The sequence below is a fragment of the Zootoca vivipara genome, chromosome 12, assembly GCF_965207765.1.
Source record: "Zootoca vivipara chromosome 12, rZooViv2.hap1.1, whole genome shotgun sequence".
In the NCBI taxonomy this organism is placed as follows: Eukaryota; Metazoa; Chordata; class Lepidosauria; order Squamata; family Lacertidae; genus Zootoca; species Zootoca vivipara.
The window spans coordinates 42,139,001-42,152,026 of record NC_142595.1 but is presented as its reverse complement, the minus strand read 5'-3'; the positions used below and the strand labels follow the sequence as shown (position 1 = coordinate 42,152,026).

The window sequence follows — 13,026 nt, the reverse complement described above, 5'->3', positions numbered from 1 at the left end:
CTGTCCATTTTTCTAGAGGTGCTAGAAAGGAATATTCCAAAGCAGCCCAATTTGGACAGTTGTTTTCAGTTATGGGTCTCCAGAATTGTGAACCTGACAGTAAATATGCTTGGTGATACATTTCTAAGACTCGGATCCCAAATCCTCCTCATTTTACATGCATTTCCATTTTTTTGCATAGATATTCTTGGAACTGAAGACCCCAAAGACATTATCTAAACAAAGATTTGATTTTGAGAAAGTATTAGCTCGATATGTGAATTGGAATTCCTCTTAAGATATAAACTAGTCTAGGTATTAAGTTGAGTTTCTTCTTATTAAGTGTTCCCTAGTGTTCAGCTCAGACCTCAGCAAAATAATATAACATTTTGGGGAAAAGATGCAACCCAACAACCCAGCACTGGAAGCTAAGATAGAGAAGATCTCCACAGCCACCATGTATTTCCCCTTTGAGCTCAGGTAGGCAGGAACAAAGGATAACCAAACACTGCAAAAGACCAACATGCTGAAAGTGATGAACTTGGCTTCGTTGAAACTGTCCGGTAATTTCCGGGCAAGGAAAGCCACAGTGAAACTGACCAAAGCTAAGAAGCCCATGTAGCCCAAGACACAGTAAAAGAAGGTCACTGTCCCCTCATTGCACTCCAGTACAATTTCTTCAGCCACTGACTTCATGTCAGCATTAGGGAATGGAGGAGAGATCACCAGCCACACAGTGCAGATGACTGCTTGGATAAGGGAGCAGGAGAGGACAATAGAGTTTGCCAGTCCTTTCCCCACCCACTTCCTCATTCTGGATCCTGGTTTTGTGGCCATGAAAGCCAGAACCACAGTGATGGTTTTTGCCAGAACACAAGAAACGGCCACTGAGAAGATGATGCCAAAAGCAGTTTGTCGGAGGAGACACGTCACCTTGTCAGGATATCCAATGAACAGTAATGCAGAAAGGAAGCAAAGCAAGAGGGAGATGAGCAGTGAGTAGGTGAGGTCCCGGTTGTTGGCTTTCACAATGGGAGTGTCCCTGTGCTTCACAAATATTTCTAGTACCAGTGCTGTAATGAAAACAAAGGAAATAGCAGAACAGGCTAAGCTGAGGCCAAGAGGTTCTTCAAAGGACAAGAAAGTTGTATGCTTGGCAATACATATATTCTTATGTATGTTTGGATACTTTTCATCTTCACATTCATAGCAGTCATTCATGTCTGAGAAAGAAAGACATGGTTCTTAATCCCAAAAATATGACGAACATGCCACTATGCTTCCTCTATTGTTTGTTGCTTTCCACATTTTGGACGTGTTTTCAAAAATTAAAGTATGATCTTGTGAATACATTATTAAAATGATTTAAAAAGCGTACAAGGAGTTCAAAACAATTGACATTGAAAATGATGAAACCATGCCCTTATCACCTATCAGATGTTGAATACTGATTGCATCAAATTCGGGGGGGGGGGCACAGATACACTTCCTGATCTACATATGTGAAAGTAACTGGGATTCAGGCAACTGTATCCAAAGTGTCAAACCTGATTTCAAGGACTGCTGTAGAAGATGATTTCACAGATAAGGACAAATACTATGCCAAGATGATGATGTAATGCAATCCTGGCATAAATTAAGACAAGATAAAGTGCACCAGATGCAAAATGCATTGAGGATTAGGGCTGCCACCGTTCGATCTAGCCAAAGCTAACCAGAGAGAAAACAAGCTTTCAAAATAGTGTTTTGATTACACCACCCTTTTCATTAGCTTAATTTAGGTTGGGTTTCCAAGTCATGTGACCAAACTGAATAGAATTCATGTATTGTATCCTAAGTACCCCACCTACCCCCCACGCCAGTCTCAACCTCAGCATATTTCCAGCTGTTACAAAACCTCCTGGCTCATCTGAAAATCTACTTTATACTTTTTTCGTTCTATCAGCACTTTGCGCATGCGCAGAAGAGCCCCTCAGTTGACGATGAACTTGGGGAGCGACCGGCTCCCCGGAATAACTTTCATTATGTCCCTCTTCAGCAAGATTTCTCAATATTTTATGAACTGTCAAAAGAAATCTTGGTGAATGCATTATTTCATATGCATGTTCTTGATTAGAGGAAACAAGCTATAAATATAGGCAGTAAATTTCTTACCCTCCTGGTCTGAAATCTTTCCTTCTGGACATGGGATGCAATCGTAGCAGCAAAATGCTTCCCCCTCCTTCACCTTCCTGCAAAAACCAGGGCGGCAGCTCTCAGTACATACAGAGTCAAGCTGTGTCTAATACACAAATGAAAGAGAGAGATGTATAAAAAAAGTGGACTCAGAGAAAAGCTAAAAGGGGGAATTAAGCTCTTTCTTAAAAGGGATTTGCAACAGAACAACAACAATCGTTTCAGAAATTCACTTAATAGCTTGTTTCAATTCCTTTTAGACTCATTTTCTGGCATTTTCCATTGACTCAATGTGCAAACTCCAATAAATTGTTGTTTTTTGCCATTACTGTTGTGGATAGTAATGTTTTTAATATCCTCTATAGTCAGGGCAATATGAATCCCAAGCCGGAATTAAGATTGCTGGAAGAAATATCAACAACCTCAGATATGCAGATGACACAACCTTGATAGCAGAAAGTGAGGAGGAATTAAAGAACCTTTTAATGAGGGTGAAAGAGGAGAGCGCAAAATATGGTCTGAAGCTCAACATCAAAAAAAAACAAGATCATGGCCACTGGTCCTGTCACCTCCTGGCAAATAGAAGGGGAAGAAATGGATGCAGTGAGAGATTTTACGTTCTTGGGCTCCTTGATCACTGCAGATGGTGACAGCAGTCACGAAATTAAAAGACACCTGCTTCTTGGGAGAAAAGCAATAACAAACCTAGACAGCATCTTAAAAAGCAGAGACATCACATTGCCGACAAAGGTCCGTATAGTTAAAGCTATGGTTTTCCCCGTAGTAATGTATAGAAGTGAGAGCTGGACCATAAAGAAGGCTCATCGCCGAAGAATTGATGCTTTTGAATTATGGTGCTAGAGGAGACTCTTGAGAGTCCCATGGACTGCAAGAAGATCAAACCTATCCATTCTGAAGGAAATCAGCCCTGAGTGCTCACTGGATGGACAGATCGTGAAGCTGAGGCTCCAATACTTTGGCCACCTCATGAGAAGAGAAGACTCCCTGGAAAAGACCCTAATGCTAGGAAAGATGGAGGGCACAAGGAGAAGGGGACGACAGAGGATGAGATGGTTGGACAGTGTTCTCGAAGCTACGAACATGAGTTTGACCAAACTGCGGGAGGCAGTGGAAGACAGGAGTGCCTGGCGTGCTATGGTCCATGGGGTCACAAAGAGTCAGACACGACTAAACGACTAAACAAAAACAACAACAACAATAGTCAGGGCTCGGACTAGGTATGCATACCTCTTTTTGCCAAAGTGACGTTAAGGGTTGTGGTGGTGTCGCTTATTACCAAGAAAGCCTCAGAGTTATACACTTGCTATTGCGTGACCAGGCAGCGACAGCCCCCAGGGATAATGTTGTTGTTTAGTCGTTTAGCCATGTCATTTAGTCAAGGGATCATAAGGAAGGAATAAAGACTCTGACAACGTTATATGGAATTAAAATTAGGCCACAACTTTATTCAACTTCCAAATGTAGGAAGACCTTGACTTAGGCCTTGAGCATGTATTCCTCCCAGCCCCCCAGCCGGGAGAACTGGGGCTCATCAGGGTAAATGGGATATTGGGGTGCTCTGTGAGACATAAGCGTAGCAGGCAGCCAAGCCCATATCCCCATGCGCAGGGTAGTTCTCTTGCGACCTTTCAGTGTATGGGCAGTGACACCCATATATATATAACCCCTTTAAGAGGGGGACCCTGGAATCACCGCCCCCCAATATAGGGGGGAAAAGACGAAAGGATTCCACCCAAGGCCATAACTGCAAAAGTTGTGATGAATTGCTACGGGGAAGACAAAACCTGCCAATGCAGGAAAAATTCTTCCCAGTCCTTCAACAGCAACCAGCCATAGACCAAAGCAGCGCTCACTAAACAGGAAGAAAAAGTTAACCAGCAAACAATAAAACATTAAAATAAGGGAGGATTGGGTGGGTGAAGCTCCTGGGCCAACTGCCTGGATACTGTCGGCTCCACCCCCTTATATATATAGGACTGGCCCCACCTCCCAGCAATGAAACTTGACTACTGAGGCTGGGCGTGAACCTTCAAAAGTCAACACTGAGATGCAGGCCAGTCCCTGTTTGCCAGTAAGTTCCCTGGGAACTGTAGCACCACGCGCGATGCCCCAAAGGACACCCACAATGTAAAGTGTTAGGGCTCATTCTAAAACATTGTAACATGGTATGCATAATCTGCCTTGTGAGGTCTACTTTATACATAATTTTGTAAAAGGAGCCACAGTTTTGAAAGTGCTGAAAATTGACATATGGACCCTTTTAAAACTGAAATATTTATACCTGCAATCCCTAGGTCTTAACTAGCCAGTCAAAGCCATTACCTTGACAAAGGAACTAGTTCAGCAAACTTCCCTTTATTCATTCTCCCCTCACTGATGCAGGAGCCCAGAATTGTAATGTGAACCAGGGTTTCATCCAGAATGATCCTCCAAACTTATAACAATACATTTGATATCATCAAAATCTATTTAGGGTTCACTTCTTCAAGTTGTCAGTTAACATATTCACTTTCAGTGTAACAGGAACCAGAGACTGTACATTTAGCTTGTAACATTTATTCATAGCTTGCTCTACCTTTATTCCAATGTTATAAAGGCTGAGCAATGTACAATGAAATAATCTTTTTTGTTATGTTAAAGTCTTCAGTGTTACAAAGGGCTGATGGTTGCATCCTACCTGGTTAAACCAATGGTGCCATTTTATGGCTCCCTCATTGATGGTCAATGCTTGCTGAGGAGGAGCCAGGGAATCCACCCCTCCAACCTTCACTCTCTGAAAGGATTGGTTGGAGGAAATGATCCAATTGGTAATATCAAATCCAGCTTGTATCTCCCCATTCTGGTCCAAGGAAATCTTGTCCCCAGCGCTGTTGTTAAATGAGATACTCCTCAGAAAATGATGGAGCTAGATTGAAAAGGAAAGAGAAAGTATAGAAAAGGCTTCCATTTAGCAAGAGAGAATCATGATGTTCACTTTCGCGTCAGTTTTCCTAATATCCACCTTGGAGGAAAGCAGTTTTCTTTTCATATATATATATATATATATATATATATATATATATATATATGATTTAAGCCAAGACTTTCCCACAATTGGAAGTTCATTTCAAATACAGATTCTTAAGATCTTCTGCAGGAATTCCATGCACAGCCATAAAAAAACTTTATTAACAAAAAGCGTATGCTCTGTTCATTTTGTTGTCTAAAATATATCACTTTGTTCTCTATAAACTTTATATGCTATGCTATGTGATATATTTTTCCATTTATATGCCAACTTCAGAGGTAAATGGGTATTCAGCCCCATGCTCCTCTAAGAGGTTCATATGAATTGCTGAATTTGTTCTCTTTCAGTATTTCTACTTTAAGTTCAAACAGTTTTAAAATAATAATAATTTAAAATACTTAAAATTAGCAGTAAAATGAAAAGAGATTAAAATATGTCATGATCCATGTGGCTTGCCTAAACAAATATGTTTTAAACTGGTGCATAAATGAATACAATGAAGGGTTCTGTCTGATGTCAATAGGAAGGGAAGTCACGTAGGCTGAATTTGAATTTGAACCTAGGAAAGCATGTGGAGAAAATCCCATTTGGCTCTATTTGCATTTCAAGAGAGATAAAGCAACAATCTCAGGGCCAAAGGGAAGAATAGAGGAAGTGGTTTTATGGGCACCTGAGGAAGATTATAAGAGCATTCCTTCACCCACATTGGTGACCCCTGCTGGTGTTGCATAGGAAAAGTGACTTTTACCAAAGGGATAAAACCAAAGGCTTTTGAACCTCTTTCAGGAAGGGTGCTCAGCCCATTACCTGCCACAGTGGTTGTTTGTGCAACTTCATTCCTCCATTGATCATTACCGGTCTGTGTTTCACTCGGGATATAGACATGGCATGTAAAGCATGGGCCACAGCATAGACAGCATTGTAGATGTTGTAGCTGTGGCTGGTCATAGTCATTTCAAAGAAAGGACCAGGAAGATTCTCCAGCTTCTCTTGCCCAGTGCAAATATCCCCGCTCACACTGCCAACAACTCGATTTGGAAACACACAGTCAAATGCCTGTTGCCAGAAGTCCAAAATAAAGCCATCACCTTTTGGGCTGGAAGGGGTTTTGCTCTGGACAAACTGACGAAATCCTGGTGGATCATTCGAGTGAGTTGTGAATGAGAGAACCCCATGGAGTATTTCTGTATCCCAAGTCCGTTGATAGACAAAAGAAGTGAGTTCCACCTGGGCTGTTATTTGAACTTTGTTCCAGTTCTGATAGGTAAGGCAACCATCTAAAAAATGCCAGACCATATGATTCTCCATAAGCCAACACTACATTGGCTTTGCTATCATTTATCTTGTCATGTATTTTGGCCCCCAATTTAAACATATCGTTAATTTCTGTGATATAAGTAGGTTTGTGACTTCTTTCTATGAAGGCAAAACAGATGCCACTCTGGGAAAATAGGGGAACCACAGTTTGCACAAATCTTTCTGCATTCTCATCATAGAAAGTAAGGATCCCGATCCATATCCACCTGAAATGCAGAAGCAAAGACAGGATCCCCTTATACTGGCGGGTTTCCTTGGGCGCCATCTGGTAGAAGAAAAGGCCTGGGGTTTTATCATTCATCATTGGAGCAGGGCCATAAATAAGCTAAACATAGTTGTGGTTGGAGGAGAAAGAGACAGAAGCAGCAATAACTTTTATATATTATAGTTACAGGTAGGTAGCCGTGTTGGTCTGAGTCGAAGCAAAATAGAAAAAAATTCAGATACACTAGAAACAGAAGTGTCCACTTGAAGAAGTGTGCATGCACACGAAAGCTCATACCAAAACAAAAACTTAGTTGGTCTTTAAGGTGCTACTGAAGGAATTTTTTTCTATTTTATATATTATATTTGTGTATTAAGAGCAACATTGGGGCAACTGTCAGGGGGAGCTAGCCACCACTCCTCCTCGTTTGTCTCAACCCTGACAGCTTTCCAATCCTCACCATTTGGCCTGTGCATGCTATTTTTGCTAAGCCAAGTGACACTCACCTGCCAATCAGCTGTTATCATATCTCAGGCAATGGCAAGGCCAAAAGGGACATCTGAAGGCATAACTTATTTGCTATCAGGACTTTATTTCTTAGCTTGGATTTGCTATTAGCATGGTTATTTGAAATGTGCACATTTATATATCCAGTGCTTTTTTTTAAAAAAAAGTTTATGGGTATGGTACTCTCATTTTGACTCAAGAAAACCACCATTTTATAGTTCAAATCGGGAACAATAAATACAGAAAATGGACAAAAGTACAAACATTCAGAAAATATTTAGGGGTATGTGTACCGCTTTATCCCCCCAGAAAAAAAGAACGGCATATATCCAAATATATCTTGATGAGTTAAGTTACCATAACTTGATATATCTCACCTGTGGAATCTTATATTTATCCAAGATTGTTGCCACATGAAGGGAAGTTTGGGAGTCCAGTCCCCCAATTACGGCAATCAAGTTTTTCTTGATGTCACAGATGTAGTTGGGGACAAATGTTTCCAGAGTGCATATGAGTAACATTGTGGCATGAGAGGTCCATTTGGCATTGAAATAGCTGTCATAGATGCGGAAGCCTAAAGTGACATTGGGTAAGAGCTGAGGGTTTTCGTTGATCTCCTTCACTGCAAATTGCAAGGCCAGGATGTGCTGGTAATTCTTTGGCACCACACTGAAAAGAGAGTTTTGATTTTTATCAGAATGGCATGTAACACTTTGTAAATTTATCACAACTCAGTTCTACACCATCCTCATTAGTATTATTTATTCCTTCATTTATTTAACTATTTTCACAGTGGAGGAAACTCTTGAACAGGTATCACTACAAGTGATCCTCCTCCTTCCCTACAGTGGAAGAAAAAGGATGGAGGTGAAATTCTATGGGAGGGGAATGCAGACTTTAAAATGTCCATGGTCTACCTTTTTACAGCTGGTTTCATAATCTGTGTAGAAATCCTGCCCTAATTTCATTCTCTTGGGGTCCTGAAGCAAAACTGATGCAAAATTACATGTCTTCATATGATACCTGTCAACAAAATTACATGTCTTCATATGATACCTGAATCATAGAATCGTAGAGTTGGAAGAGACCACAAGGGCCATCCAGTCCAACCCCCTGCCAAGCAGGAAACACCATCAAAGCATTCTTGACATATGCCTGTCAAGCCTCTGCTTAAGGATCTCCAAAGAAGGAGACTTCACCACACTCCTTGGTAGCAAATTCCACTGCCGAACAGCTCTTACTGTCAGGAAGTTCTTCCTAATGTTTAGGTGGAATCTTCTTTTGATGTTTGATTTAGTGGGGAAAGTGGTACTACAATGACCATTATTATTGATTGACACTGTTGATGGGAACTGATGGAGTCCAGGGCCACAGATTACCCATGGTTTCCTGAAACTGATGGTTCCAGTGTCCAAAGATGGAATAGAAATGCAGCAGTGCAAATATCCAGTTCTTACTTTAGCCCTTCAAACAAAGTTGGTAGGGGTTTTTCAGTGAAGTGTGTTGAAATGGAGAGGATGATGCTGTGAGAGGCTATGCCACCAAGGATGAGGTCTCCTTCCTGATGACACTGATGAAGTGGAGTGTGTGGATCATGGACATGACACTTAACAATGTGAGGTTTGCATATTGCATGAGGAAGCAGAAACAGCAGCAAGACCAACAATGCCACCATCCTTGGTACAATTTTCCTCTATACTCTTAAAATCCCCCTAGTACTATCACAGCCTTTGAGAGTGAAATAGTCTGATCTAATGTCTGAAATACAGACTGCGAAAACTGGAGAGAAAAAATAGTGGTGATGTTGATGGATGACTGCTGGTTTCTGATTCCTAAGTCCAGCTGTGATTGCTGGTGGTAATAAACTTTTATGACATTGTTCAGAGCTGGCTCCAAGTAATGGGGTTGTGATCCAAAACTGCCCAAGGGCACCAGTCTTCGAAAGGCTCAATTATAGTACCTTTAACAGACTTTCTCATTAGCTTTGATCGTATACTGTGCAAGTCCATGAGGTGGTTAGACAAGGGGGAAAATAATGTAGTCCCAATGTACCAGCATGGAAGGGAGGGAGGGAGATTTCTGGCCATTCTATTATCCATCCGGCCTGTACACATTTTTTATTTCACGACTTTAAAAAGTAGATGCTTCTTCTTCTTCCTTCACCACCAACTGAGAACAGGAGGTTTGTATCAACCTGCGTGCTTCTATCAAGCACAAGAGTTTTGAAATAAGGAAAACACGGATGCATTTATCTAGGCTCTGACTACAGAGAGGCAAGCAACCTGACGATTCAAACAAGCAACAGCAAAAACGTTTTGAAGCCACCTGGCACTGATCCCCCCACAAAAACTTTCTGATTTTCCCCTCCTTTCTCATTCAATTCTCCAGCTTATTCTTTCTATTTTTATTTTTGTTTGGAGCATATTGCATGGAGCATATTGGAAGTAGAAACAGCAGCAAGACCAACAATACCACCATCGTTTCATTCTCTTGGGACCCTGAAGCAAAACTGATGCAGTTATTTCCACAAATATATTACATGTCTTCCTATGATACCTTACTTTAGCTCTTCAAGCAACGTTGGTGGGGGGTTTTCGCTGAAGGCTATTGAACTGGAGACGATGATGCTGTGAGAGGCTATGCCACCAAGGATGAGGTCTCCTTCCTGATGATACTGATGAAGTGGAGTGTGTGGATCATGGATGTGGCATTTAACAACAGGAGGTTTGCATATTGCATTAGGAAGTAGAATCAGTAGCAAGACCAATAATCCCACCATCCTTGGTACAACTTTTCTCTATACACTAAGATGCCCCTATGACTATTACAGCTTTTGTGACTGAAGTAGTCTGACCTAATTGGCCTTTTAGTCTGCTCATATGTCGGGGGGGGGGGGGGAATAATAATTATGACACTGATGGATCCTTGCTGGTTTCTGATTTCTAAGTCTAGCTGTGATTGCTGGAGGTAATATATTTTTTATCAGGCTCCTCCAACCTGGTATCCTTCAGATGTTTTCAACCACAATTCACAGCATTCAAAGCTGGCTGCAGGAGATGGGGTTTTGATCCAAAACAGTCCAAGGCCACCAGACTTTGAAAGCCTCAATTATTGTACCCTTCACATACTTTCTCATTAACTTCAATAGTGTACTGTGCAAGTCCATGAGGTGGTTTGACCAGTGGGAACATTAATTACAGTTCTTTTGATAATTAAAGGGAAGATAGTCATTTGTGTGTTTTTCTGAACAGAAGTTTTCATTTTCCCTTTGCTGCATGACATTTTGGCTTGCAATAATGAACAAAAAGAAAACAATGCTGGAAATACAACCCTTTGGTCTCAAGAGAGGGTGGAAAGGAACATATCCGATATTAGCCATGACCCCTTAAAATTCTGACTTGGAAAGAAGAAACCTCCAGAGTGGGGGAGCCTTCCACTACTTACCTTGCATTCAAAGTTCACATGAAAGAGAAATAATTGCAGTAGTTGGTCTCTTTGTCTTGCCAACAGATGGGAGAAAAGCACCAACTTTTTGCTGGGAAAACAAAAATGAGGCATTGGTGTCTATCAACACGGAAAGACATTTCTAATTTGTGGGCAGTGCTCAATATAACCTTTGTTATTATAGCATCTCACTTTCCTTATCTCATTTTGTCACATCTTTCCATGCCAAAATTTAAACAGTTGTGCCAGAAATATGTCATTGTTTTTCCCCTTCCCTTTCTTTGTGCTTTACAAATGGGAATACAATTTAATGGCTGACATGCTTATTCTTGTCCACCACCCCAGTCTCTAAGTGGTGTGGGATTCCTGAATCTTCATGTGCTTACCCAGCCTTTGTGTTTCCTTTTGGAATGAGGCACAACAGAAACTGGCATTTTTAGGATATGTGGTTTATTTACACATATATATGACCTGAGCCTACGATGGAGGAGTTTACAGCATTAACACCCCAAAAGGGTCTAATTTTTCTCTTAGCTTTAGGCTTTGGTTGAAACCAACACCACACGTTGCTCTGTGAGTCTTTCTCCAGCTTTCTGCTTTATTTCCATGTCACATCACTGCAAACTTCCAACTCTAAACCTAGACTTCGTCCTTCAAACCAATTGAGGGAGGGGCCGTAACCATTTCCTCTCTCACATAGACCCCCTTTCTTTTGTTCTCCTTTTTTAAATGCTTTTATTAACTTATTATACGAACGCCAACACAGACATCACTCAGAAAACAAGCATACAGGAAGACATAAGTACACATATAGAACAAATTACACAGACATCCCTATTTCAATTCTTATTCATTTCTATTTGACTTCCTTCCCCCTCAATGCGGGTCCAGGTGTATACTTAATAAACTGTTTCTTTCTCAATTCCTCTTCTCTATTGCCATTCTTTTTTGTTGGGATTGTTTCATTTTTCCAATTTTTGGCAATTAGAATTCTTGCTGCTACTATCACATTAAAAATTTTTCTCTTATTTTCCTTTGCAATATCTGGCTCTAATATTCCCAGTAAAAAGGCTTCTGGTTTTTTAAAAAGTTGATTTGAATATTTTCTTCAGCTCTCCATAAACCATATCCCCCAAACTCTTAATTTTATCTCAAGTCCACCACATATGCAGCAGTGTGCCCTCTACTTGTTTGCACCTCCAACACTTTTTTTTCTCTATGCATTTTAGATAGTTTGTAAGGAGTCATATACCATCTGTGGGACATCTTGAGAAAATTTTCTTTTATCACTTCACATGCCATGAATCCCAAATTCTCTTTCCACAATATTTCCTTTGTTCCCCTAATGGCCCATCTCCCAGGCAATCACCTCTACACAGGAAGGTACCCTAGTTTATAGTTTACATATTATATTTTAATACTTGCTGGGTCCAGGGGATGGAAGGATCTTACATGCAGCCTACGTTCCCTTGTCCCAGTCCAAATTCATAAAAGTATATAAAATGATACAATATTAAAAGCTAAAATACACAACAGCAAAAACAAGAAATAGCAAAATATAAGCTGGTTACAGGTAGGTAGCCGTGTTGGTCTGGGTCGAAGTAAAATAAAAAAATTCCTTCAGTAGCACCTTAAAGACCAACTAAGTTTTTATTTTGGTATGAGCTTTCGTGTGCATGCACACTTCTGTTCATATCCAATGAATGATTGTATAGCATTAGAAGGAGTAATATTTGAAGGTAGCAGATCCCCGTATAGGAATTTTATTTCATTAGATGTACTATAATATGACCTCAATGCTCTCCAAGTGGGATTTTACTTCTATTCATAATGGTGTAAATGTGGAGTTCATTGGTGTCTCCTGACCTTCTGAATCAAACAGTGATATGTGTGCTAGACTCCTCTTTCCCTATCTACAACTCACTTGAGGTGTCTCATTCTATTAGGCTCCCCAGATCTTTCTGTTTTTCATTGATAATCTCATGCTCAGTTTCTTGTCTTGCTGTTCCAACTTGATCAGCAAATTTGGTCTTATACAATGACACCCCACCCCTGAATTCCTCATTTAGTCAATGTGACTGTGATGGATGAACAGAAATTCCCAGCCTATACACTGAAGAAAAGAAATACTCTTGTGCATTTTTCAAGACCTCCTTCTAATTAACAGACCCCTATCATTCAGTACAGGTCACAGCAAAATAATGTAGTCCAGATGTACCAATATGGAAGGGGGGAGGAGAGTTCTGGCTATGCTATTATGCAGATGCCCAGGAAGTGTTGGGAGATGCATGCACACATAATTTACCCATGAACCTCTAAAAACATGCACATATGAGAGGTGGATCTGTTTTGAGACTCAAACACATGGTGC

At 40.6% G+C, this 13,026-nt stretch overlaps 1 protein-coding gene across 1 annotated transcript; it reads right to left on the bottom strand.

Moving 5' to 3' along the window:
• Positions 1-297: 297 nt before the first annotated feature.
• Positions 298-11,089, bottom strand: LOC132592975 (vomeronasal type-2 receptor 26-like). The gene is made up of 5 exons (XM_088654758.1): positions 11,042-11,089; positions 9,773-9,885; positions 7,589-7,880; positions 2,134-2,260; positions 298-1,202 (listed from the first exon to the last, which is right to left on the bottom strand). Exons 1-5 carry the CDS (start codon positions 11,087-11,089, stop codon positions 298-300), a joined length of 1,485 nt encoding a protein of 494 aa, XP_088510884.1.
• Between the last annotated feature and the right edge of the window lie 1,937 nt (positions 11,090-13,026).

Bases quoted from the DNA above. Each gene is read 5' to 3' on its own strand.
- LOC132592975 (XM_088654758.1), bottom strand. From the start codon at position 11,089: ATGCCAGTTTCTGTTGTGCCTCATTCCAAAAGGAAACACAAAGGCTGG. The intron at 7,881-9,772 runs GTAAGGTATCAT...CTCTCTTTTCAG, and splicing joins ACGTTGCTTGAAGAGCTAAA to TGTGGTGCCAAAGAATTACC. The intron at 2,261-7,588 runs GTGAGATATATC...TTTGTGTATTAG, and splicing joins ATAAATATAAGATTCCACAG to ACACAGCTTGACTCTGTATG.